The sequence below is a fragment of the Nematolebias whitei genome, chromosome 7 (assembly GCF_014905685.2).
Source record: "Nematolebias whitei isolate Nwh7 chromosome 7, NemWhi1, whole genome shotgun sequence".
NCBI classification, from domain to species: Eukaryota; Metazoa; Chordata; class Actinopteri; order Cyprinodontiformes; family Rivulidae; genus Nematolebias; species Nematolebias whitei.
Window position 1 is genome coordinate 49891776 of NC_056504.1, and position 25461 is coordinate 49917236.

The window sequence follows — 25461 nt, forward strand, 5'->3', positions numbered from 1 at the left end:
TGTGTGTGTGTGTGTGTGTGTGTGTGTGTGTGTGTGTGTGTGTGTGTGTGTGTGTGTGTGTGTGTGTGTGTGTGTGTGTGGCAGGGTGGTGCAAGCTGCTCCTTTAGTATGCAGAGCAGGTGTGTCTGCAGAGGCAGAGACGGAGGAGGAGGAGGAGGAGAGCCGTCTGAACGGAGGGACGGTCTGATGGAAGATGATGAAAACGGATGATCAAACTGTTTGGTGGCTTCGTTGAGTGTGTTGAAACTGGATGAATTTTTAAAAATCACCTGCATGCTGTCAAAGTAAATGCACCATTTTATAGGTTTGGCTGGATGAAATGTCCTGCGAAGCCATGCGAGTGTTGAACTGTCTCTCTCTCAGTGAAGCCCCACCCCCTGTAGACACACCTGGTGAGCTGAAAACTGGCACACGTCTCGTTATTATTGCCAACGCAGCAACTCTGCTGCCTGAATATTTACCAGAGAGCAGTTTGTTGTTCAGCTCGGAGTCTGAGGTGGTGCTTGTAGTTTAACCGTTCAGAACCGGGCCGGAGTCTCTGCATGTCTAAGCTCATTTCTCCTGGTGGAGCCTGAAACTCTGCTCAACTGAAGCATTTTTAGAGAGGGCTGAAGAACATGGAGATGCCTGGTTCAGATCAGATAAATGCAGCCGAGTGCAGCTCTCCAGTCTTTATTCTGAAAATATGAGGTGTGTTAATGACAGCTTTATCAACATGTAAACTTTTAAGGCTTTGATCCGTTTCCTTTTTACTATGGAGAGGATTAAAACCAAAGTTAGTTCACTGTGTGCTGCGTAAACACTCACGCCGCCTCTGACTGACGCAGCTTGTTTCTAAAACTGTTGACATGTGTAAGGTCACGCCTTCATGTTTGTGTTCTCACATGTTTTGGACAGAACACTTTACGTCCGCATAGGAAAAAAACAATTGGATCCTGCTGTTCACTCCTGTGGGTTCAACACATGGGAACATAAATACTGTATTCCCAGCAGTGATAATAAACCAAGTTCTTCTTCTTTTGGCTTTTCCCTCTTCAGGAGTCTCCACAGCGATTCATCCTCCTCCATCTCACTCTGTCCTCTGCATCCTCTGTCCTCATGTCCTCTCTAACTGCATCCATAGATCTCCTCTTTGTCTTTTTCTTAATAAACCAAGCTCTAAACAGATATTGGCATATATGCAGGAAGTAAGCTATAGAAGTTATAAAAATATAACATTATGTGATGATAGTTTCACAAAAATGTAGACAAGCGGCTCAAGGACTCCAGACTGTAGAAATCTAGCACATCTGTATGGTTTTATTGTCCGAGTGTGAAAACTGTGACAATTCTCATATTTAGGTTACTTTTGATCAGTGGCGACCACAGACTGTAAATAATGTGTACCTCGGAGCAGAACCTGGACGTTGAAGCTGAAACAGGACCAGGTTCTCTGTTGACTGGTCCCAGCACAAATTTAAGCCCCGCCCCTTCATGTACACTGACAGGACACTGACCCTGTTACAAAATAAAAACACACCTCAGATCATTTTATTGCGGTTTTGACTTGATGCCTGCAGTTCTCACCTTACTGCTGCATGTTCAAAATATTTAATATTCTAACTTGTTTAGCTGTAAATAGTGATTTTATGGTTAAAGAAAGGTCATGTGACACCATGATTGATTGCGTGGGGGGAGTAGGCGGGGCCTAAAGTCCCACATTCCTAATGTGCACAGACTCTGGTTCCAAAAATACAACATGGTAGCTTTCATTAAATGGTTCCTGCTGGTTTCAAGTCTCAACAAGAAAGAAAAGAGACATGGTCTATTATTTTATGTTTACGGGAGGGCTGCAGTAGCTTGGCGGTCATTGTTATAGTCTTGTAATCCTGAGGTTGCAGGTTTGAGCCCAGGTTGCGTTAGGAAGGGCATCCAGTGTAAAACAAATTTGCCAAATCATTCATGTGCGTTTGCTCGCTGTGGTGACCCCTGAAGCAGGGAGCAGCTGAAATAAACTAGTTTGTTTATGCTTGTGACTCACCAGTATCACTCCTATCTGATTATTGGTGATAGTCTGATGGTTGTAAAGTGTCTGTTCAAGAGAACAAAATTACTGAAGTGTTTCCTCACCAGGAAGAGTTTTTTTTTCAAAATAAACTAGTTTTCTTGCTTTACATGTGCTTCTTTGTCCGCTGTCTCTTTAAGACTGTCGTTAATGTCCTGCCGGTCACTGGATTAAACGATCTGTTGTAATAGTTGGTTAACAAAGTGTTTCCTGCAGGAGTTTGTTGTAATACATGTGACCATAACACAACTCTTGGTACCAGAAAGTTGTTCTGCCCCAAAAGATTCTGATTCGTCGGTGATAAATCTGTGCAGCTAAGTAAAGCGTTAAAAATAAATCCATAAAAACAGGATGCAGCTTGTCACTGCGAGATGATCAGCTATCAAACTTGTTTGTGTGTTTATTGATTTTTGTTGTTGTAAAGCATTTTTCTGTCACACATGAGAGGAGAGCGGTAATAACGTAGCTTTGAGTCCTTTCATCAGTTTGTTTAGAAGCACATCAGGGCGTCCAGCTGTGAGTCTGACTATTTTTAGCTAAACGCTTCATTTGTTTCCTCGTCTGAGCTGTTAAATTCAGTTTGAAGCAAACCTGGACTTAATGTTGAGTAGCTTTTATTAAAGATGATTTTTTTATGGGTTTCAGTTTGATGATGTACTTTGAAAGTCTGTAATCAGAGCTCAGCCGATTCACTCATTCACTCAGTGACAGAAGTCATTTAGACTCTCATTCATCCATTATTCACTAATTTCAATACACACCTAATGTTATTTGTTAAGCAAAGTAAAAGTACAGCCCGTCAGTTTGCTGTATCTATTCAGGAGAGCGTGTGTTTGTGTGTTTGGGTCGTTGCTTTTTAAGCTACAAGTCAGGTCCTCAGTGGGCCACCTGACAGGAAAGAAAACACGTGAAGTGAACAGGTGTGTCGTTTAGGTCTAAAGACAGAAAAGCATACCTTTGGACCGGGGTGTGGTGGTGTCCTCAATACACGAGGTGTGTGTGAAAATGTTTTTAAACTCTGCTCAACATCGGTGCAAAGTATTTTTCCACAGTTCTGCCCCACTGTTCATGGTTGGATCACATCAGCTGTGTTCTGATGCCACTGGAGTAGTGGTGAAAAACACGAACGTTAGCTCATTTCATGGACCCAAATAAATTAGATTTATGAGTTTCACACTGAAGTTTTATTGGACTATGTAACAACCAAACTCGGTGGCGGAAAGTAATAAGTTTAAAAAATAGACAATAATAATATAATAACTAATATAAAAAGACGTTATGTTAAAGGAGTAGAGAAGTGAAATATCAAAACAAATAACTTTCCAACCACACCACAGACGCAGTCTGTCACCTTCGGTTTCAGTTTTGATGGCTTTACGTTGAGAAATGTTCAGCTGATGTAGATATTTATGGTATCGGTTTATAACAGAAAACAGTCTCAGGGCCATTTTTATTTCTGACAAAATATTTACTGTGTTGGAGCAAGTTAATTTTCAAGTCTTTATGATCAATTAAGGCAGACGGAACCTTGATTGAAATCTATTCAGCATGTGTGCAAAGTTCACAGAGAGAAAAGAATGTTCTCACGGCGCACCAGCGTCTGCTGGGACGTGATGGGCTCTCAGACCTCCTCACAACTAAAATTAGTTTTTAGTTTTTTGCGTACTTTGATCATTTTCACAGATCTGTGAGACACTCCAGTTTGGAAATAATCAGAATTATCTTTAGGATATTTACAATCAATGTTGTTTTTTTTTAGATTAAATTAGTAGAAAAAAAAGAATAAATTAATTAGGTGTTTTATATTTAATAATAAAGATGGTTTTGTTTGATGTAATTTCTCAGTAACAGAGATCAAAACGTCCTGTTTTTATTGATGACAATCTTTCTATACCATAAAAATAAACGGTGCAGATGATTCGAGGAGAGCAGAGATTTACTGAGCATCAGAGGAGCAACATTAATTGATGATCAGTTTATACCAGCCCCTTTAATATCATGACACAAGAAACTCCTCTAATTGGCTAAATTAGTCTCTGTGCTATTAATTAAAACTAGAGTGAGTCCTGAACTCTGATGTTTGGTTGGTCTATGTTCAGATGATTTCCCATCTCTGATTTCTAAGAATGTTTCTGTTTCCGTTTCCTTTGCAGTGGGAAGCCAATGTTTACTTCCTTGTTTCCATGGTAACCAAAAGGAAAATGCACGTCCACGTCTGGATTTAAACTCGCTTATTTGTCTCCTCCAACCACCTCCTGTGAAAACTACACTACCCACAATTCCTGTGAATTGACGGTCATTATTCAGAGAAACAACTCTACTGTAACGAGCATCAACATGGCCAATAACACGGCCGACCACCCGCCGGGAAATTCAGTCGCCGAGGGGAACCATGACGGGGACTTTGGGGTGACAATGGAGGATCTAAGGGACCTCATGGAGCAGCGGAGCTCCGAGGCCGTCAGCAAGATCCAAGAGGGGTTCGGAGACGTGCAGAGCATCTGCCGCCGCCTGAAAACATCACCTATTGAAGGTAAGGTCCTGTTAGTCCACCAAACCAGACTTTATTTAGAGAACTACATTATGTATTTATAAAAATGACAACAACTTAAACATAAGTATTCCTGACTCAGACTCAGGCACATGTATTTACACATAACTGTATAGATTAAATAGACCCAAACCTGACATCAGGTAAGTTTCTGATCAGAATGCTGCCGTTGTGAACGAGACAAACAGTCCTTAAAGCAAAAACACACTCAAGTTCACTGTTTTCACCTCAAACACAACCATGACAAGCCTGTAGGCCGCTCCGCCATCTTGCAACATCTTGGACACAAACTCTGCCTATGGAGAGGACCTTGCTGTAGTTTCTGCATTCAATCAGACGGAAAACCTGTTATACTAACTTTTGTTGTGGCATTTCTCTGCAGTATGACGATATTGGCTTCTGCCTCACCTCTGTCGTTTTTTTAAATGTAACCCCAGAAACATGGCCGAGTCATAATCTTTGCTTCATTATGTGAGCTCCATAACCCCCCCCCACAACCAACAATAACATTTGTTGACAGTACAGGTAGAATAATTGTAATCTGACTGCAGGTCCTTGAAGCTTCAGGTGCTCTGTGGTTGGTTATTTCTTGATTAACCATCAGCACAGATGCTCGTTGTCTCGTCTCCACATCTGCCTGCCGATAAAACGAGAGCAGAGCAGCTGAATGAAAGTCTGATTGCTCATCTTCATTTATCGTGTTGACCTCCTGGTGTTCTGCCTAATCTGCTGCTGTCTGCGCTTCATTTTCAACACTCAGCATGGCGTTGGGATTTTATGACTGAACTGTGACACAGCAGCGTAAAAACACTCTGCAGGGGTAATGTGCGTGTCCCGTAACTCCTGCTCTCATTAGATGATAGAAACACCTCTGTAATTACTGACCGACACACACAAAACAACACGTGCTAGTGTGCGTGTGTGTCTCTGACCCAACCAGCATAATGTTTTGGTAAAAGATGGAAACATTCCTTATTTATTGAAAAATGACGATCAGTTTGGGTTTCAGTCAGAGCTCAGAGTGAGACCAGAAAATGGCCGACATGCTGCTGTTTATTCCTCCCTCCCTCATCCTTTGATCTGTGTGTGTGTGCGTATGTGTGGGTGTGTGTGGGTGTGTTGCCATCGGTCCATTCCAGGATTGAAATTAGTTCCAGCCCGTTCCCCTAATGGCTCCATAGATCATTGCTCTGTTCCATTTAGTAATCAGAGGACATTTGTAGTTGCGTCCTCTACGTAAGAAATTACTCACTTTAATGAAAGAAGTGTAATTATATTTTCACTGCAGATAGAGACGGGGGGAGAGAAATGGGTGGAGGGATGGAAGATTGAGAACAAACACAAAACAAGACGGTCAGCCTGGTGTAAGTGTCAGATAATATTTGTCTACCTGTAGTCAAATATTGGGCTTCAGTTTGTGTGTGAAGACAGTGGATTTTAGAGACACTGGTTTTGAAGTCAAACAGCAGAGGGTCTGGCTCTAAAACACGAGGAGTCCCTGTTTCAGCTGGACATTGCCCAGTGTCAGCATCAGACAAGATGGTGGGACCTGATTGGTCCGGGACACCCTGATGAGTATTTTTTTTATTTAATTACATGATCACAATCTTTTTTTTTAATGCAGAAACTGGTTCTAAACCTTTTCTGCCTCCAGTAAAACCCACAGTGATTACATCTGACTCATACAGCCACTGGTCATCGTGATACAAGACAATAAAGGATAAAGATCTGTTTGTTTGAACAAACCCTGATACATGTTGGGTCTTTCAGTTCATAAAGACACGTATTAAATTACAAAACTCCATACAGGAAGCTGGAGCCATTACAGCATCTATCCAGGATGGAACCAGTCCAAATTTGATGTCCTGTCCCTCCATGAAAACAATTAAGATGTTATTAGTTTAAAAAAATAAAAATAAAATGAAATTGGTAGGCAGGGTGCTCAGTTCTGTTGACCGGGCTGAGCGCCCTCCTTGGATAGTGGTAGGAGAAACTGCATTTAATTTAAAACATTTCAAGATTACCTGTTGTGGTAACACCAGATTTACAAAATCAGCTACTAGGGAGCACAAGCCAGTGTATTGCTTGTGCCATCCCGAGCCCGGGTAAATGGTGAGGGTTCTTTCAGGAAGGGCAACACTTATGCCAAAACTAACATTCAAGTTCATCCAAGCGACACCATACTGGATCTGTCGAGGCTCTGGTTAACAATGACCCCCACCGGTGATGTTGACAAACAGTTTGCTAGTGGAAATTGCGCTACTGTTAGTTGAAGACCACGAAGAGGGAAAAGTATCAGAAGACAGAGGGAGAAGAGGAAAGTCAAGAATGTAGGATTGAGAATGGTAACTCTAAATGTGGGGACAATGACGGACAAATGTAGAGAGCTGGCTGACATGATGCAGAGAAGGAAGGTACATGTTTTATGTGTCCAATATTAATAATAATATATTTGTAGGTGCCTTTCTTGGCACTCAAGGTCACCTTACATAGTAGAGCATAAAAACAGACACAATATTATATACACACAGTAAAAATGACTACAAAATAGAATTTAAAAAAGACAGTGCATTTGCAATCACAGTGCGTAATCCACTTTAACAGATGAGTTTGGATTTGAAATGTGGCAATGAGTCTGTGTTGCGACTGTTGTGGTGTGTCTTGGTCCAAGAGACCAAGTGGAAGGTCAGCAAGGCTCGCAGCATTGGACTCGGAGCAGGGTTCAAACTGTTTTACCATGGTGTGGATAGAAAGAGAAATGGAGCAGAGGTGGTCCAGAAGGAGGAGTTGGCAAAGAATGTAGTAGAGGTGAAACGAGTGTTGGATAGGGTGATGTATCTGAAGGTAGAAGTAGAGGGTATGATGCTAAACATCGTCAGTGGTTATGCTCCACAGGTTGGATGTGATGGGGAGGAGAAAGATACGTTTTGGAAAGATTTGGATGAAGTGATGAGTATTCCCAGGGAGGAGAGAGTGGTGATCAGAGCAGACCTGAATGGACACATTGGTGAAGGAAACGGAGGGGATGAGGAAGTGATGGACAGGTTTGGTGTCAAGAGACCAGGAATATTACCAGTGGTGGTGGATTTTGCCAAGCGAATGGAAATGGCTGTAGTCAACACTTATTTCCAAAAGAGGGAGGAACATAGAGTGACCTATAAGGGTAGAGGAAGGAGTACGCAGGTCGACTACATTCTGTGTAGAGGAGGAAACCTGAGGGAGATTGGAGACTGTAAGGTTGTGGCAGGGGAGAGCATGGCCAGACAGCATTGGATGGTTGTGTGTGCTAGAATGACTGTTGTGAAGAAAGAGTAAAATCAGAAAAGAAGACCAAATGATGGAAGCTGAAGAAAGAAGAATGTTGTGAGAAATTCAGAGAGGAGCTGTTAAGACTCTGGGTGGTAAGAAAGAGCTTCCAAATGATTGGACTACTACAGCAACAATAATTAGAGAGACAGGTAGGAAGTACTTGGTGTGTCATCTGGACAGAGAACATACGATAAGGAAGCCTGGTGGGGGAATAGTGAAGTGCAGGAAGCTGTTCAAAGAAAGAGATTAGCCAAGAAGGAATATGACAGAGGACTGAAGAGAGGAGACAGGAATATAAGGAGATGGGACGTAGAGCAAAGAGGGAGGTAGCTAAGACAAAACCAATTGCGTATGAGTTGTACAAAAGGCTGGGCAGTAAAGAAGGAGAGAAAGACGTACTAATTAGAGAGAGTGATCAGGCTGGAAAGGATATGCAGCAGGTTAGGCTTGTTAAAGGTAGAAATAGTAATGTTCTAACAAGTGAGGATTGTGATGGGACGAGGGAAGGAGTACTTTGAGAAGTTAATGAATTAATATGATGAAAGTAAAATAGATGTCATAGAAGCTGTAGACCTGAAAGTGGGACTGATTAGTGAGGGTGAAGTTTGGAAAGCTCTGAAAAGAATGAAGGGGTAGTTGAGTTGCATTCGGGCCTAATAAATTTGGACTCGACCGAGCCTGTAGTTTTTTTTTTTCCGAGCCCTACCCGAACCCAACAGATTACCGGTAATTAGAGGTCCGAACCCGAAAAACACTTTTTTTTTTTTTTTTTTTAAACTTTTACTGCTTTTGTAAGTAAATCAGTTTGACATTATACTTTTTAAAAATGTAATGAAAGGAAAATATAAGATTTCTTTTTATTAACAAATCAGCAAATGGATATTAATATACAAAACAAATAGCCTAAAAAAATCAACTCTAAAGATTGGCTGTTATACAGATGAACAAAAATATTTTTAGAGCGAAATTATTTGGAAAAATATAGAACAAGGCTATTTTAATTGAACGCGCTGCTCGCTTCGGCTTTTGTAGATGCTGCTACTTCCTTCACCGCAGGTGCAGAGACGTGCGCAGCCGGCGATCAGCTGATTGATCCATCCATTACCTTTACCCGCTTCTTCCTTTTCGGGTAACGGGGGTCACTGGTGCCCATGTCAAGCAATCACTGTATGAAAGGTGGGGTACACCCTGGACAGATAGCAAGTCTATTTCAACCGGCGAGTCAGGGGACGTGCACGGCTGATGACAGGTGTCCATCTGAGCTTAACGCAACTTTTTAAAAACTTCTTTAAACTGGCCGGTCGGACCTGCCTCCTCCTCAAGTAGATTAACACAATTTTATATTGTGCATTCTTAGTTTTATTTGTGTTGTATGATTAATAAAACCTCATCAAATCCCGAGAATTGCCCGGCCCGCACATTAATCACATTATAACGGCCTGGACCAGCCCTAATCCGGGTCAGTCCGGGCCGGGTTTCGGGTTTGTGTTAGAAATGACAGCTCTAAGAGGAAGGCAGTAGGACCTGATGACGTTCAAGTGGAGGTTTGGAAATGTTTTGGAGAGATGGCAGTGAGGTTTTTGACTCAAATATTCAATGACATATTTGACAGTGAAAATACCTGAGGAATGGAGAAGTGTGCTGGTGCCCATTTTTAAGAACAAGTGTGATGTACAGAGTTGTAGCAATTTAGTTGACGAGCCACAGGATGAAGATCTGGGAGAGAGTTGTGGAATCAAGACTTGGACCAGAGGTGACCGTTTGTGAGCAGCAGTATGGTTTCATGCTGAGAAAGAGCACCACAGACACCATCTTTGCTTTGAGGATGCTGATGGAGAAGTACACCTGTTTGAGGACAACGGGACCTGTTTGAGGACAACGGGACCTGTTTGAGGACAACGGGACCTGTTTGAGGACAACAGGACAGTAGTGAAATGTGCTATAGAAGTGACAGATAGCTTCAAGGTGGAGATGGGAGCGCATCAAGGATCGCCTCTGAGCCCCTTCTTGTTTGCTCTGGTGATGAACCGACTAACAGATGAGGTCAGGCAGGAATCCCCGTGGACTATGATGTTTGCAGATGACATTGTGACCTGTGATGAGAACATGGAACAGGTGGAAGAGAACTTGGATAGGTGGAGGTATGTACTTGAAAGAAGAAGAATGAAAGTCAGCCGTAGTAAGACAGAGTCCATGTGTGTGAATGAGAGGGAGGAGGTGGAACAGTGAGGCTACAAGGAGCAGAGGTCACAAAGGTGCAGGGCTTCAAGGACTTGAGGTCCACTGTCCAGTAAAATGGGGAATGTGGTAAAGAAGAAGAGTTCAGGCAGGATGGAGTGGATGGAGAAAAGTTTCAGGAGTGATTTGTGACAAAAGGGTGTCAGTAAAGGTCAAAGGAAAAGTTTACAAGACAGTGGTGAGACCAGCTCTGTTGTATGGTCTGGAGACAGAGACATGGACTACAAACTTCTTTTTTTAAACAACTAATGTTTTGTGAATATTTTCTTGAAAATCGGACATTCTGTGGTTTATTGAAGGCGTTTAGTGATGGGTTTCATTTCTTTCATCACAGCCGATTCCTGCACGCTGCTTGTTCATGTTGGTGGTTTGGAAAAAATGTAAAATCTGAACGACTGCCCCACTCATATACAACTTTATTCGTTACATGTCTAAAACCAGTATGCAAATTCTGGAGTGTGTTGTTTGCATTGTGTTGTATTTCAAAAGACACCAACCTCCGCCAGGATTAAACCTCACCAAACTCCCAGTCTGAGAAGACGTCGGGCTCAAAGGCATGAGGCAGACAAGCTGGTTGGAGTTATTCAACCTCAACTTCAGAAAGGCACACGGGCTCTAAAAATAGTTATTTTAGGTTAATCAAATAAATATTTCTTGTCACTGCTCAGGAGACAGTCTCTGCTTTTATCTGTTCCTGTGAAGGAGCAGGTTTTTAAACACAAGTCCAGACATGTTTATTTTTAGTAAATGTTGTCTTGATCAGGTTTGATTAAAATCATGTGCATTGTGGACTTACTCAGATTTTGTTCTGATGGAATCCGTCTCATTAAAGAGCCAAGACGAGTTTTATCCTTTGGGTATTGGAGATAATTCAGTAACAGAAGCGGTTACAGATTATCAAACTGGTTTCTGATGGTTCTTTAGGATGCAGTGGATGTTTCTTGTTTCTGCAGGTTTTGGATACAGATTTTTTTTTATGATGCCAAAACTGAAGCTAGTTCTTGTTTTATTAAAATGTTTAACATTTTGTTCTGAATACCTGAAAGTAGTTTTCAGAATAATGACTAAGATCCAGAGTCCAATCAGCTCACTTGAATTAATATGTTGTACATGTTCAGAGTTTTTCTCTGTCTGTTGATGTGTGAGGGTCATCACAGGTTCTGTGGTGTGGAGAGGTCCAGTTCAAGCTGTGAGACCCGGCTCCTGTTCTTGTAACCAACACACAGCCTGCAGCGGGTCCAAGCAGAACCCTCCTGCCGTCCGTCAGTGAAAGAAACGCATGAAGAGCTGCAGTTTGTCATGTCTCCACAGTTTTCTCTTTGGATTATTTTAAATAAGGAAAGTTTCAAATGTTCTGAGTTTGTTCTCATTCAAAGAGCCTCTGCTGGAGACGAGAGGTTTTTAAATCCTGCTTGTTCAAAAATGTAACTCTTCTTTTAAATCTGACGTTCTTTAAACCAAAATGTCAGAAAAGTTCATAATGCGTTATTTAATTATTATTGTGGCCATAGCTTTGATTTATGGTAAATGGAATCATTTTTCATTTTAATTTTAAAAGACAGACTCCAGTCAGTGTTTTAATGATCAACAGCTTCATTACCTCCATGCCTACATCATAGCGTCCATTTGTCTTTATCTGCTTGTAAATGATCTGTAATGTGTGCCGCAGCCTGCCATCCTGACTGAATGCAATGGTTGAATAAATCAGTTGTGTTCATATTTATTCAGTTACTACACATGACGAGCTCTGTTCAGCAAATCAAACCTCTGTGGTGTTTGTTCTGCAGCTCGCAGGTCAGCTGCTTCCTGGTCCCGTTAGCCTGCTTGTATCAGGGAGTCTGACTCTACATGAGCTTTATGCTTTTAATGTTCACTTTCAGTTGTTCTTCGTCTTACAGTCATATTTCAGCACTGAAAAGCACAATAGTTGGAACCCCCTCTCTCCAGTCTGAAATGGACGTCGTTCCTCTGAGCATTGCAGAGTCTGACCTTTGGGTGAATTTGCTGGGCCGTCCACTCCTGAGAAGATTGGCAGCGGTCTTTGGTGCAGAGCAGCGTGTTTAATAAGTTGCCACAACCTGGTTCTTAAAATGATGACAACCTAAACTCCATTTTCAGAAACCAAGAAGATTGTTTTAATAAAAAAATTCTATAGAGACGTCCACCAGGACCAGGTGTCCTCAACCAGCACCAGAGACATGTAGTAAAGATCTAAACTCCAAAAGGGAGACCAGGAGATGAAGCTGGAGTAACGATCCGGTGGACTCTAGTCTTTTTATTCGCTGGACGTCAGATTTGAATAATTTAGAACTTGGTAATTCTTGCATCTTAGAAGCGTCTTGTTACGTCAACTTAAAGGAAGTTGAAGCTGCTGTGTTAGCTGAAAGACAGCAGTGTGTCTGTTTTCTGTGTAATTTGACCTTGACTTTGACCTCCATGCTGAAACCCAGAACAGCATCCAGCCTCAGATTGTAGGGAGCAGACAGAGCAGCCTGTCTGGTTCTGTTCTGGACCAGCGAAGTCCGTTTCTGCTGCAGGCGAAGGTTCAGGGTGTTGCGTGGTGTGTGCAACGAGCAGCTCCTCAGATTTGGAGCATCATCTTGGAGCTACAGTCTCCATCTCCTGTGGGAGCGGGCCGCCGCCAGGCGCTGGATGCAACGTGCCAGCAGAACATAAGAGCAGAACAGGTTCTCTGTGATTCTCCTGTTCTTTATTTTAGCGTGACGGCAGCTTTCAGTTCGGTCTCTGGGATTGAAGTGATAAACCCGTCTGGACCGAACATGAACGATGACGGTTCTGATTTAAAACCTCGTTTTCTGTTTCCTCTGCAGTTCTGGGATGTTGGACCGATGGTCCTGCTGCTCTCACACAGGTGGAGCAACATGCGCTGCTGCACGGGGGGAGGCTTTAGTTAAATTTTCTGATCATTGATCACGTTTCTCATCAGCTCAGCTCACCTGTCTCACCTGGACTGATCAGATGTCGGCCATCTCACATCTCCTCCTCCAAACTTCTCACATCATCTCATCTGATGTTTTTCTTGTCCTTTGAAATGTTCGTACTTTTGTTATTGTTGATGTATTTAATCAAACTAAAAAGAAGTTGCTGTACTTTTGAAGTAAAGGCCTTTTTTTGTTTTGTTTGTTAGAAAACCCAGAACCGTGTTGGGTCTGCCGAACCAGAGCAGTGACCCAGCACCTTCTGAGCTCTCAATCTGGACCTGGATCAGTTTTAATCTTCCTCCCCTGAGCTGCACACAGTGAAGTTGTTTTACATCCTGCAGTTTTTATCGTTTCATCACGTCTGATTATTGATCTGAGAAGTTCAGGTCAATCAGCAACTCATCTCACTAAATTAAGTTGACCAAGTTTGATCTCATTTTATTGTTTTTCTCTCGGTCCAACAATGTTCAGTCAGGTCATCTGGATGTTTTTTTCGTTGAGACGTTTCGCCCTTCATCCAAAGGGCTTCATCAGTCTGAGGAGTCACAAGCTGTTTCCCCACTAAGCAGTACACTCCTATAGTGGACCAACCAGTTTGCTGGTGATAAGATGGTTTCTGGGGGCCGTCGACTCCTCCCAGGCAGCCACAGCCCAAGTGGTTCAAGACATCAAGGTTCTGTCGGTCTTTGATCGGTCTGTTCTCTGTAGGTTTGCTGCTCACAGCCTGAACATGCGTGTTCCACAGCACATGAAAGTGATAAAGTAACACGATTATTTTGTTGTAGTGACTGTGGTTTTGTAAAACGAGATCTGCGATGTTCTTCAGACCCTTCAAGTGTGATTCTGTTGTTGTTTGTTTAACTTCCTGGTATTTAAATGACTGACTCTCGTCCAGACGTCACGCCTGCTTCTTATTCCTCTTCCTTTGATTTCATCTCTCCTTCTGTCACATAATCTGAGCTGAACCTGCCACAGTCTCACTTCGCCTCATGCTTCCTCACCTCTCATTAATCTCCCTTGACCTACTTTTATAACATCTCACCTTTTTAAATTATAATTAGATTTTATATTTGATTGGGCTTCTCAAATCACTCTAATAATGTTCATGTTTCTCACTTTAGGATCCAGCTGTTGGCTTTGGTTTCTGAATTGTTTTCCGTGTTATCAGAAAAGAGATGGAAGCATTTCTCTGGAGCCCGTCTGAGCTGATGTTTCTGCAGACGAGCAGAAACATCAGCTCCAGTCGAACATTCGCATCACGTTCCACTGCACATGTCCCGCTTTCACCGGGAGTCTGACGTTCACACCAGACCGCTCAGAAATTCAGCTCGTTTTAACACACGGTTCATTCAGAAACATCAGCTGTCAGACTTTAAAATCTTTAAACACAAAGCAGGTTTTGTTGTTAACAGAATGAGGAGGTAAAGATGAGCTGCTGGTTAACTGAGGTTAGTAAATGAAGTCTAACAAGCTGCAGCTGGTTGTCCTGTTTTGAGAGTTTAATTAGCTCCTTTTTTAATAAAAACCTACAAGTAAAGAGCTCAAACTGGATGCAGCCTTCCAGAATCAAATGTGTTCTTGTTTCTGAACGAGTTCCTGCTGGGAAGCAAAACTCAACAGTTTACAGATATCTGACCCTCAGTCAGCAGAGGAGCAGGTGAAGATGTCTTTAAATGTCACTAAACGTGCGCTGATGTTTGATTCTGTTCGTTTATAAATGAATTGATCTATTTTTCCTGATTTGTAACCAGCTTTGCTAAAGAGTTGATCGGTCTGATGAGTTGGTGCGCTGCTGATTATTGGCTCTGACGGAGCAGCAGATTGTGTTTTCAGCAGGACGGCAGTCAGGTTCAGTTAAAGCTTCAGTGGATTCATCAGTGCTGCAGACAAACACCCACGAGTGGCTGAGAACGAGGGGGTGGAGGTCTGTGCAGAACAGAAACACTAACTTACACTGCTTTACATGGCAGCATGAAGCTAACATTCGTTGAAGGTTGAATTCTTTCAGACTATCTGCAGGAAGTCCTCCTCAGTGCTTATTTTTATATTATTAAAAAACTGACACGGTTGGTCAAAATACTCTGTTAGCATATCAAACTCTCGTGATTTATTAGGTTAGACATCAACTCTGACCTTAAAATGTCTCGTCAGCATGACCTTTAAAAAGTTTCATCATGTTTTAGGGAAAAGCACTCCATTGTATACTAGTAAAATGCAGTACATAATTTATTTTAACATTCCTCGAGGGACTGCGTTTTTTTCTTTCTGATTTTAAATTAAATTTTGAACAAGGATGTCGAGGACCCGAATGAGATGGCCCCAGGGCCTCCTCTGGCCCACGGACCTTATTTTGCTTGCGTGTGAACTGAGCAGGTTTGAGAGTCGGCGTGTTTCTGTGATGGATGTCCACATAATAAGAAGGACATGTAATTAAAAATATTCTTGTTGGTGGTTTACCTAAAAGTACTGGTACACACACAGACACCCCCCCACCCCCACCCCCAGTCATACAGCCGTTAAGTTGTGGTTTTATTTATCGAGTCAGAAAATTACTTTTAACAAGCAACTGTTGGAGAGCGGTGCAGGAATATATATTTATAAAGTTTTGATCTGAATGCCCAGACGCTGAACTCTGCACCGTCACAAATATCTTCTTCTATGCTCCGTTTACTTCACACTTTATTTAAACCTCTGAGTAAAGATACTTTTTAATTTGACAGAAACCTTATAGATTGGCAGATGTTAAATTTGTTGCTCTGCGTACGTGCGTTTTCTTTTAAATTCAGACAAGACTGAGGTTTTAGTTTTTGGACCTGAGCATTTTATGAATGAATGTTTCAGTCTTTCTCCCTCCTTAGATGCATTAATCTGTCCTCCAGCTCTAATGTTAAAAATCTTGGTGTTATTTTTGATCATTTCTTTTATCCCCCACATTAAAAACGTTACTAGAACCTCCTTCTTCCACCTGCGTAATATCACTAACATTAGAAACATCTGATCTAAAGATGATGCAGAAGAACTGGTCCATGCATTTGTCACGTCTAGACTGGACTATTGCAATGGTTTATTATCTGGGTGTCCAAATACTTCTTTAAAACGTCTTCAGTTGATCCAAAATGCTGCTGCCAGAATCTTAACTGGAGTTACTGGGAGAGATCATATCTCTCCAGTTTAGCTTCTCTCCATTGGCTCCCTGTCAAATCCAGAATAGAATTCAAAATCTTACTTCTAACCTACAAAGCTCTCAACAACCTAGCTCCATCTTATATTACAGATCTTATTGTTCCATATTTTCCTAACGGAGCATTTTGCTCTCAGACTGCAGGTTTAAGGCTCCCACATACTCGGGTGTACTGTGTGTACTCCGTGAGCCGCATGGACTCTGCGTGCACTGTCCGTGCACTGTCCGCAGACGGTTGAGATTTCATACTCGAGCGTACACCTCGATGGGCTGCAGCCCAGGGGCGTTTACCTTAGGGAAAAATTGAGGTCACGATTGGTCGTTTGCTGACACGCCTACAGGACTGATTGACAGGTTGCAAAAAAATAAAACAAACGAGAGCTGGGTAGAGGCAGCTGGCAGCCCAGTGCACACGTGCACGTGCAATGTAGCGTGTTTAACGCAGGTCTTATCACATGCGCTCACCCAGGATGAAAATGATAAAAATAAGACTAATCCTTACTACTTGCATGAAACTGATCAATCCTGTTTTGTTTGTCTACAGGTCTGTCTGGAAACCCGGTGGATTTAGAAAAACGTCAGACGGTCTTTGGAAAGAACTTTATTCCTCCAAAGAAGCCCAAAACTTTCCTGCAGCTGGTGTGGGAGGCTCTGCAGGATGTAACACTCATTATCCTGGAAATCGCTGCAATCATTTCATTGGGTCTGTCCTTCTACCACCCACCAGGGGGCGACACTGAAGGTCAGTTCCTTCCATGTTTAGACTCTTCATACAAAACTTCTACACATCAGAAACCTCAGGACACAAAAGTCGTGACTGAAAGTAGAGAGTTTAGAAAGTAGAGGATGAGGAGAAAAGCAGGAGCTTCTTCTGACTTGAACCCATCTTAAAATCTGTTTGTAGATCTTCATCAAACTTCAGTCTGACTGGAAACTCTTCAGTCCAGAGAGGAAGACTGCAGTGTGTGCGCGACTGTTATTTATTCACTGTTTTTAACCTTCAGTTTACCAGGTGAAATGTTTCAGACCCAGCTCTACTACTAAAGGAAACCAGTTGACTAATACTACTGGGAACCAGATAACTAGTTCATTCAACCTTTATGTCTACAGGTTAGTCTCATTGAGTCTCCAGGACTCATTTACTAGAGAGACCTGTTTCAGACAAAGAGTGATGACAACAGTAGTCAATCTTAAATAAAGCATATAAATTGAAAAATAAATGGAAGAAAATTATAATAAAAAAACAAAACAAACAGCTACATTGTAAAGCGATGTAAAAACCTAAAAACAGGAACATGTCTGTGTTGGTTTTTCCCATGAACTTACCAGATGTTTGAAGCCACTTAGAGAGGTCAAGGTTGAGAGCTTCAGATCTTTGTACAAGATATTCCAGGAAACAGGAGCAGAGCAGGAGAAGGTCCTTTTGTCTAGTTCAGTCCTCACTGAGGGAACACTGCAGGTAATGATGTCCTGAGAGCGCACGCTGTAGCTGCACTCACACAGTCTTCATCTGTTCATCATTCTCTGCAGATGAATTCAACAGAGTTGTCAGTCAACTACTAGGTCCACAAACTACACTTTGACAACCAGCTCTTTAAATCACTAAAAGTGAAGAATTTAAATAATAAATAAAAATAATGATCAGATCGTTTCATTCAGAACAATTATGTTCAAGTTTGTGAGAACAGGGAGCCAGATAACTAGTATTACAGCTACCAGATACAAGTACTGCAGGGAATCAGTTAACTAGTACTACTTGGTACAGATAACTAGTACTACAGATAACTAGTACTACAGATAACTAGTACTACAGATAACTAGTAGTAGAGTCCTAAGCCCTCAGGGTTGAGCTGCTTGTGTTTCCCTTGTCGTGTTTGCAGCTCCTCTTTCTAACGTCCTGTCATGTGAAATGATTGTTTGAACCATCGTCCTCCTCTTCTCGTGTCTCGTTTGGTTTGAGAAGAAAAAAGACTAAATGTTTTTTGTAAAACATTTTTTAAACGTGTCTCTCAGCATGTGGCCAAGCTGCAGGCGGTGTCGAGGACGATGGAGAAGCTCAGGCGGGCTGGATCGAGGGAGCGGCCATCCTGTTCTCGGTCATCATTGTGGTTCTGGTAACGGCCTTCAACGACTGGTCCAAGGAGAAACAGTTCCGTGGATTGCAGAACCGCATCGAAAAGGAACAAAAGTTCACGGTGATCCGTAAAGGCCAGGTTATCCAGATCCCTGTGGCTGAGATCGTGGTGGGAGACATCGCTCAGATCAAATACGGTAACAGACATCAAACCTTCACAGGTGGAGTGAAGCCGGCAGAACTCCGGTTCTCTCATGTCCTCAGCTCAGGCTTTAACCAGGTGGCTTTTAGTTTCCACCTGTTGTTAAAGTTCTGGATAGGGTTTAATGGGTCTGACGTTCCAAATATTCAGTATTTCAGTGGTGAGGTGGAGCGAACATTGAATTATTCTGTTGACAGGGTTTATACTGAACTCAATGTCAGCAGCCTGACGTTCAGAAACGGATTCATCAGAACGTTTTGTTCTTATTCCAAACAAAATGTTTGGAAAAGTTTGGTCTGTTCTTTTAGAAACATGGCTGCTCGAACTGGTTCAGGAACAGCGGATTAACTTTTTGATATCGAGCCTCGGATTTTTATGTGAAACCTGTGGACACTGCAGTTTAAACCCCCTGACCTCTGACCTCTGACCCCTGCCTGCAGGAGACCTGCTGCCCGCTGACGGGATCTTGATCCAAGGGAACGACCTGAAGCTCGATGAGAGCACCCTGACCGGGGAGACCGATCAGGTTCGCAAATCACTTGAGAAGGACCCCATGTTGCTGTCTGGTGAGTGCCTGTTCCCAGTCACATGATGCCATCACGCACGCACGCACGCACGCACGCACGCACGAGCGAGCGAGTAATCACAGAATAAATGAAAGGCTGGGTTTGAAACGGGCGGTTACAGAGAAAAGCCAGCTTGTGTTGTGACACGGTGCTTGTGAACTCTCCTCAGGGACTCATGTGATGGAGGGATCTGGCAGGATGGTGGTGTCAGCTGTCGGCCTCAACTCTCAGACCGGCATCATCTTAACCCTCATGGGCAGCAGCGAGCGCGACGAAGAGAAGAAGGTCAAGAAAAGTAAGACGTGAAAACGAAGCCGTCACACATGTCGCACAAACACAACCGAATGTCAGAGTCATACGACGACCGTAAGTCTGAGGTGTTGAGAAGAAAGCAACCAGAGCAACAGTTGTGAAGAACATTTCAACTTGGGTTGAGCTTGTGTTGGTTTTCTGATGTACCATCTGAGTCCTTCAGTTTGGACTGAGCTCAGCAGAACTATCTGAAGGACTGTGTTGAACTCGATTCTGAAACAAAACACCATGACTGAATAAATGAGACCAAAGATGAGTTAGTCTGTGCTACGACACATTTTTACTCACCCAGGATCCATATTTTTATCCTCTCATTGATCAGATTTTTCTAAGACATTACAAGAACAGAAGTTCTCCATAAAATCCAGCTTTAACTCAAACGTTCTGATCTGACCCAACACTTCATGTCTTTTTGCCTTGAACTCCCAGACAGAACACACACGGCTATACTTTTTAACTGGAGAGGTGTGTGCGGCGGCTGTGGCTCATTGGTTAGCGCAGTCGTCCTCTAATGAGCCGGGGGTTTGATTCCACCATGATGCAGTCACATGGCAAGACTCTGAACCCGTCATGTGATCTAAAGCCCTGATTGGTCTCTATGGAGTGATTTGTTCAGAATATCTTTTTAATATTTTGAAGCTGCGTTCTCTCAGAACAGCAGAACGGTTCTGAACAAACGCTCCATCATGGTCTCATTTATTCTGATTGTGTGTTTATGGGAATGAAATCCAGACTCAGATTTTAAGTGTAAATTAGCTTCTTTCTTTGTGTTGGAAACTAGTGATGAGTGTCTCCAGCAGATTGATACAAACCAACAGGCTCCTGCAGTCCGTCTCTACTGCTTCAGATTTGCTTGTGATCATGCTAATACCCTTTACTCGTCTTTTTCTTTACTTTGTTTTTGTCTGACCATTTGTTTTATTGGCTAAAGTTTGAGTTTGTCAGGCATTCATTGTGAACTGGCTGAATGTACCAGCTCAGCAGAGAGAGACACTCAAGTTTATTATCTGCTGACCAAATTCAAACAAACGACCCAAGTGGGACTTCTCCTGAGGAGAACCGCATCCTAAATGTTCTGAAGCTTAAAGCTACAATTATTATGAATTAGTGCTAACAACAATAAAGACACAAAACAAAACTTTACTTTCACATTTACTTAAAATTCATTTATTTATTACCCCAAATAATCCCTGCTTTAAAAAAACAACAACATTCTTCCCAAATTTAATCCCATTTTCTATACAAGAGTTCACGCACTCACATTTACCTTTTTATACAGTTTTGTCCCTCGGATGTGTACAAATACACACAACTGATCATTTCATTTGGAGAATTACACCTAAAGTGCAGTTTGTTTCATTTCTCCAAGACGATCATTAAAAGCTCGGCTCACGTAAACACGGTGCAGAGTTTTAATCTAAAGCACAAAGTGTTGGATGTTGGTGGTTCTCTGCAGAGCGAAGCCTCGTGTCTCTTTCGTCTGATCCGTCCATTCCTGCCCACAGCACACACACGACACACACACCTGTGGGTTTCTATCAGTTTGAATTTTGCTTTCTCCCTCAGTTTGATTCGATCTTTTCCTTTGAGCCATCTTATCAGCATTCCGCCCTCTCTCTCTGTCCGAACAGGTAAAAAACAAGGACCCCCCGAAAATCGCAACAAAGGTAACCCCTCCATTCATCCATCTGTCCTTCGGTCCCTCCATCCTCCCCGTTCCTCACCCCCTCCTCACCCCCAGCCAGCCAGCGGCGGGAGGGGAGGCTGTCCTCCATCTCTCTGTCTCTCTGTCTGCTGAATAAATGGGGGTGGGGGGTGGGGGAGGGGACAGCCTTTCACCTTGCTTTACCTGTTCAAGGATGCAACTCTCACCCCTCAGGTCTTTGACAACTAGTGCCCACTGTTGCCATGGTAACTACCAAACAGTGTCCCAGTCCTCAGGAAAGACAACATTTCCTGTACATGTATTAATATTTAGTTGTTGAAGCTTGATTTGATTTTAGCAGAACAAAAGGCTGTTGATGCTTACAGTAAAGATCTGTGCCCAGATGATGAACAGCTGCACCTCCAGACAAACTAATCTTTAATGCTTTGCAGAAAAATGAGCTGCACTAACAGAACAGGTTCTAACAAACATAAGATGGTAGTTTAATGCTCTTAAAAGCTGTTTATGAACTTCCAATTAATCGGTAACAATCTTCACCTTCATTGTTACATTTGAAACAGTTTTCAAATCATAAACGTGCTTTTTATAGTTTGTGACGGGAAAGATTAGCTCGACCTCTCCGTTTGCAGTTGGATCGAGCGTTCCAGTAGAAAAGTCTCTGCTGATATTTCTGAACCAAAAATACTGATATTATGTTGCTATGGTAACCAATATAACAGAAGACAACCTAGCTGCATTTTGTCCTCGGTTTAAATGAAATGTGGAAAAATAAGCCTAATTGAAATTGTCAGACATGAAAATATTTGTCTGCAGATGCAGCGTGTATACAAACATCATGCAACTGATGTCAACGTGCACATTGTGTGCATGAGAGGAAGGAAAAGACTGCATGAGACAAGACACACACACTGTGGACTACACAACTGGAGAAGTAAATTTATTATATACATGATACATTTAGTACAAAGCTCTGTGTTAATGAGTTGAACTGAAACACATCAAACTGTTGGACTCCATCTAATGGTGGTGATGATGACCAAGAGCACGAAATTACCGTCTAAAATACTGATCAAATTTGTCTGTAATTATTGGACTCTTCTTCAGATAAGCAGCCATTATGTCGTCCCGTCCTCCTCCAGCACCAAGCAGCCACTGGTCCAAACATCAGACCAACTCCTCACAACACAGACTTCTTTGTCCTTAACTCCTGCAGGACTTACTAAAATAGCACAAGTGTCAACAAACCTTCAAAAAGCAGAGTTCATCTTAACAAGCTCTAATCTCAGCTGACACTTCATCGTTTTGGACCTTCTGTCTGTTTTACGACCGTCACCTCACGGTTCACACTTGTAGCAAAGTTTAGTTTCAAACCAAAAAACAATGACAGTGGCATTATTTTTGTAATTTGCTTAGATATTTAAAAAGCATTGCTCATCTCTAATCTGAAGAAAGGCAGTCGATAATGACGAGGTATTAATTGCTAAACCAAAGTTTATAAATCGTTAAGTGTAAAGGGTTACACAAACACTTAGTAAACAAGATAAAATATTTCAGCAAATATACCCATCATTTATCATTACAGTTGTTTTCTGCCAGGTGATGATGGTAATTACTGTTATTATTAATAATAATAATTAAATTGAATAATTACACAAATAAATTAATTTTTACAAAACTTAAAAATGTTCTGTTAAGTGTTCCAGGGGGAACCGGAGACATTCTTATGGCACACGTTTTCTATTGACGTCGTCTGTTTATTGTCCAGTCGTCCAACTGTCTCAGTTTTTATTTGCCGTCCAGCTTCCTGAGAGCTGCCTCTGAACACACACTCGGACCCCCTCCTCCCTGCTCCTGTGGTTAAAGCATCTGCTGCAGATGGACCAGAAAACACACAGATCATCACACAAACACTTTTCAAACGACCTCCAAAAGAAAACCTCCACAAGTTTGGAGGACTTTTCTTTTTTTACCTGATTTACCGAGCAAAAAGAGGAAACTGTCTTAAAACAAACATTTGTTTTCTGAGAGGTTCCTTCTTGAGTCAATTGATTAAAGCCTTGTCTTCAGTAATGAGGGCGTTGCTTCGGTCAGTCGTGATGAAAAAAAGAGTTAAGTCAAAAGACAAAGCTCTGGATTTACTGATCTATTTAGGTTCCAACCCTCACCTATGGTCCTGAGGTTTGGATCAGGACTGAAAGAACCTGATCCTGGATCCAAGCGGCTGAAATGACTTCGTAGGGTGGGGGCTCAGCCTTAGAGATAGGGTGAGGATCTCCGTCATCCAGGGGAGCTGGGAATGGAGCTGCTGCTCCTCTGCATCACATTGACTCAGCTGAGGAGGTTCATCTTGTTGGGATGTTTCATGGTCCTCCCATGGGAGGTCTTCTGCACTCTTACCGTTGGGAAGAGACTCTGGGGCAGACCCGGAACTCTCTGGAGGGATTATATATCTTCTGTGTCCTGGGAACACTTTGTGGTCCCCCAGGAGGAGCTGGAGAGTGTCTGAGGAGAGGGAGGTCTGAGTTTCTGTCCTGGACCTGCTGCCTCCGTTACCAAACTACAGATAAGCGATATACAATACCGTCCACAATGCTCCTGATATTTTATAAACATACATTTTCTTGTACTTATATCTATGTCTATTGTCTTACATCTTTTTAAAAGCAATAAAATCTTCATACCACACCACGAGGTGGTGACTGTGTCCACATTAACAACGTATCATTTTTTTTTATTCAGTTCAGTTTATTTATAAAGCACCAAGTCACAACAGAAGTCATCTCTGGACACTGAACAGAAACATTTATATATTATAAAATAATAATTTAACATTATTTATCTGAGGAGCGGACTGCTGAAAGTTTAAATCACAGAACTCTCATCTTGAGCAAGCATGAAGGCGACAGTGGAAAGAAAACTCACTCATGAGGAAGAAACCTTTAGCAGAACCAGACTCACGACAAGCGGCCATCTGCTTCAACCGGCTGGGTTTGGTAGGGACAGATACACAATGTCAGGTCAAGAATCACATGTTAAGATGGAATCAAATGAAAACTATTCAATTTTAACAATTAATTTAAGGAAATGAGGTCAGTTTGTCCTCTAGTACTCTAAGCCTATAGCAGCATGATAAGCCAACCCTAACTATAGGATTTATCAAAAAGGAAAGTCTTTATCCCAGTCTTAAAACTGGACAATGTGTCAGCCTCACGGACAGAAACTGGACGTTGGTTCCACAAGAGAGGAGCCTGAGAACTGAAAGATCTTCCTCCCATTCTGCTGCTGGAAACTGTAGAAACCACAAGTAAACCTGCAGTCTGAGAGTGAAGTGCTCTGTTAAGAAAATATGGAGCAATAAGACCTCAAATATAAGATGGAGCTAGGTTGTTGAGGGTTTGTAGTTTAGATTTAAGATTTTGAATTCTATTCTGGATTTGACAGGGAGCCAATGGAGAGAAGCTAAAACTGGAGAGATATGATCTCTCCCAGTAACTCCAGTTAAGACTCTGGCAGCAGCATTTTGGATCAACTGAAGACGTTTTAAAGAAGTATTTGGACACCCAGATAATAAACCACTGCAATAGTAATTGTAATAATCATTGCAAAATATGTACATAGACTATTCTTAACTTGGCTAAAGATTCTCACAAAACTTTTTTTTTTCTCACAGATAAGAACCATTTCAACTTTTATCAAAGTTTGTCCCACTTTCTTGTGATTCTGCTGCTATCAGACATGGGAAAACTAGTGAAAACTGTTTCTGGATCACAGAGGGATAGAGAGGGCGTGAGTTAACCAGGCTGCTACAGCATCATTTCTGAAAAACTCTGTTTCTCCTGTCCACATGGATCCACTTAAAACCGAGCTTTTAAAATCTGTTCTGTCCAGAGACTCTGTTGATGAACACAAGGTGCAAACACAACAGAAAATCTGTTACTAAAATGAATGTCGTAGTGATGATTATTTTGCCCATCGTTAATCTAAATATATTCATTTGATCATCACATAAAAAGTAGAAAATCCTCAAAAATTAGGAAAAGTTTACTTTATGAAATGCAAGTTTTTGGATAAAAAGTTATAGAAAATATGAAAGTTTTTAAAGAAGTGACTTTTCTTAAATAATCTTTGTAACAAACGGACTACTGTGTTCATTTCACTACTAAGATGTTTTAAACACAAAGTTCTTGGTGTTTGACCTGCAGGTGACTTCAGTCAGAGGAACATCTGCACAGAAAACAACAGCTTTTTATCAGAGATGATTTAATAATGATAGTTCAGGTCCAAACTGTGTGATGATCTGTGATGTTCAGGTTCAACCAGGAAGATGATCTGTGATGTTCAGGTTCAACCAGGAAGATGATCTGTGATGTTCAGGT

General features: G+C 41.9%; 1 protein-coding gene across 3 annotated transcripts in view; it reads left to right on the forward strand.

Moving 5' to 3' along the window:
• Positions 1–25461, forward strand: part of LOC119412049 (plasma membrane calcium-transporting ATPase 1) — a 98365-nt gene that overhangs the window by 43016 nt on the left and 29888 nt on the right. For 2 of the 3 annotated variants that reach the window (XM_037679028.1, XM_037679026.1), the window contains exons 3-8: positions 4198–4577; positions 16810–17007; positions 18279–18536; positions 18982–19107; positions 19277–19402; positions 21051–21086. In XM_037679028.1, coding sequence (XP_037534956.1) covers positions 4382–4577; positions 16810–17007; positions 18279–18536; positions 18982–19107; positions 19277–19402; positions 21051–21086 — 940 coding nt within the window. In that variant the 5' untranslated portion in view covers positions 4198–4381. The remainder of the gene's footprint in view (positions 1–4197; positions 4578–16809; positions 17008–18278; positions 18537–18981; positions 19108–19276; positions 19403–21050; positions 21087–25461) is intronic. The other variant, XM_037679027.1, reaches the window with a different exon arrangement.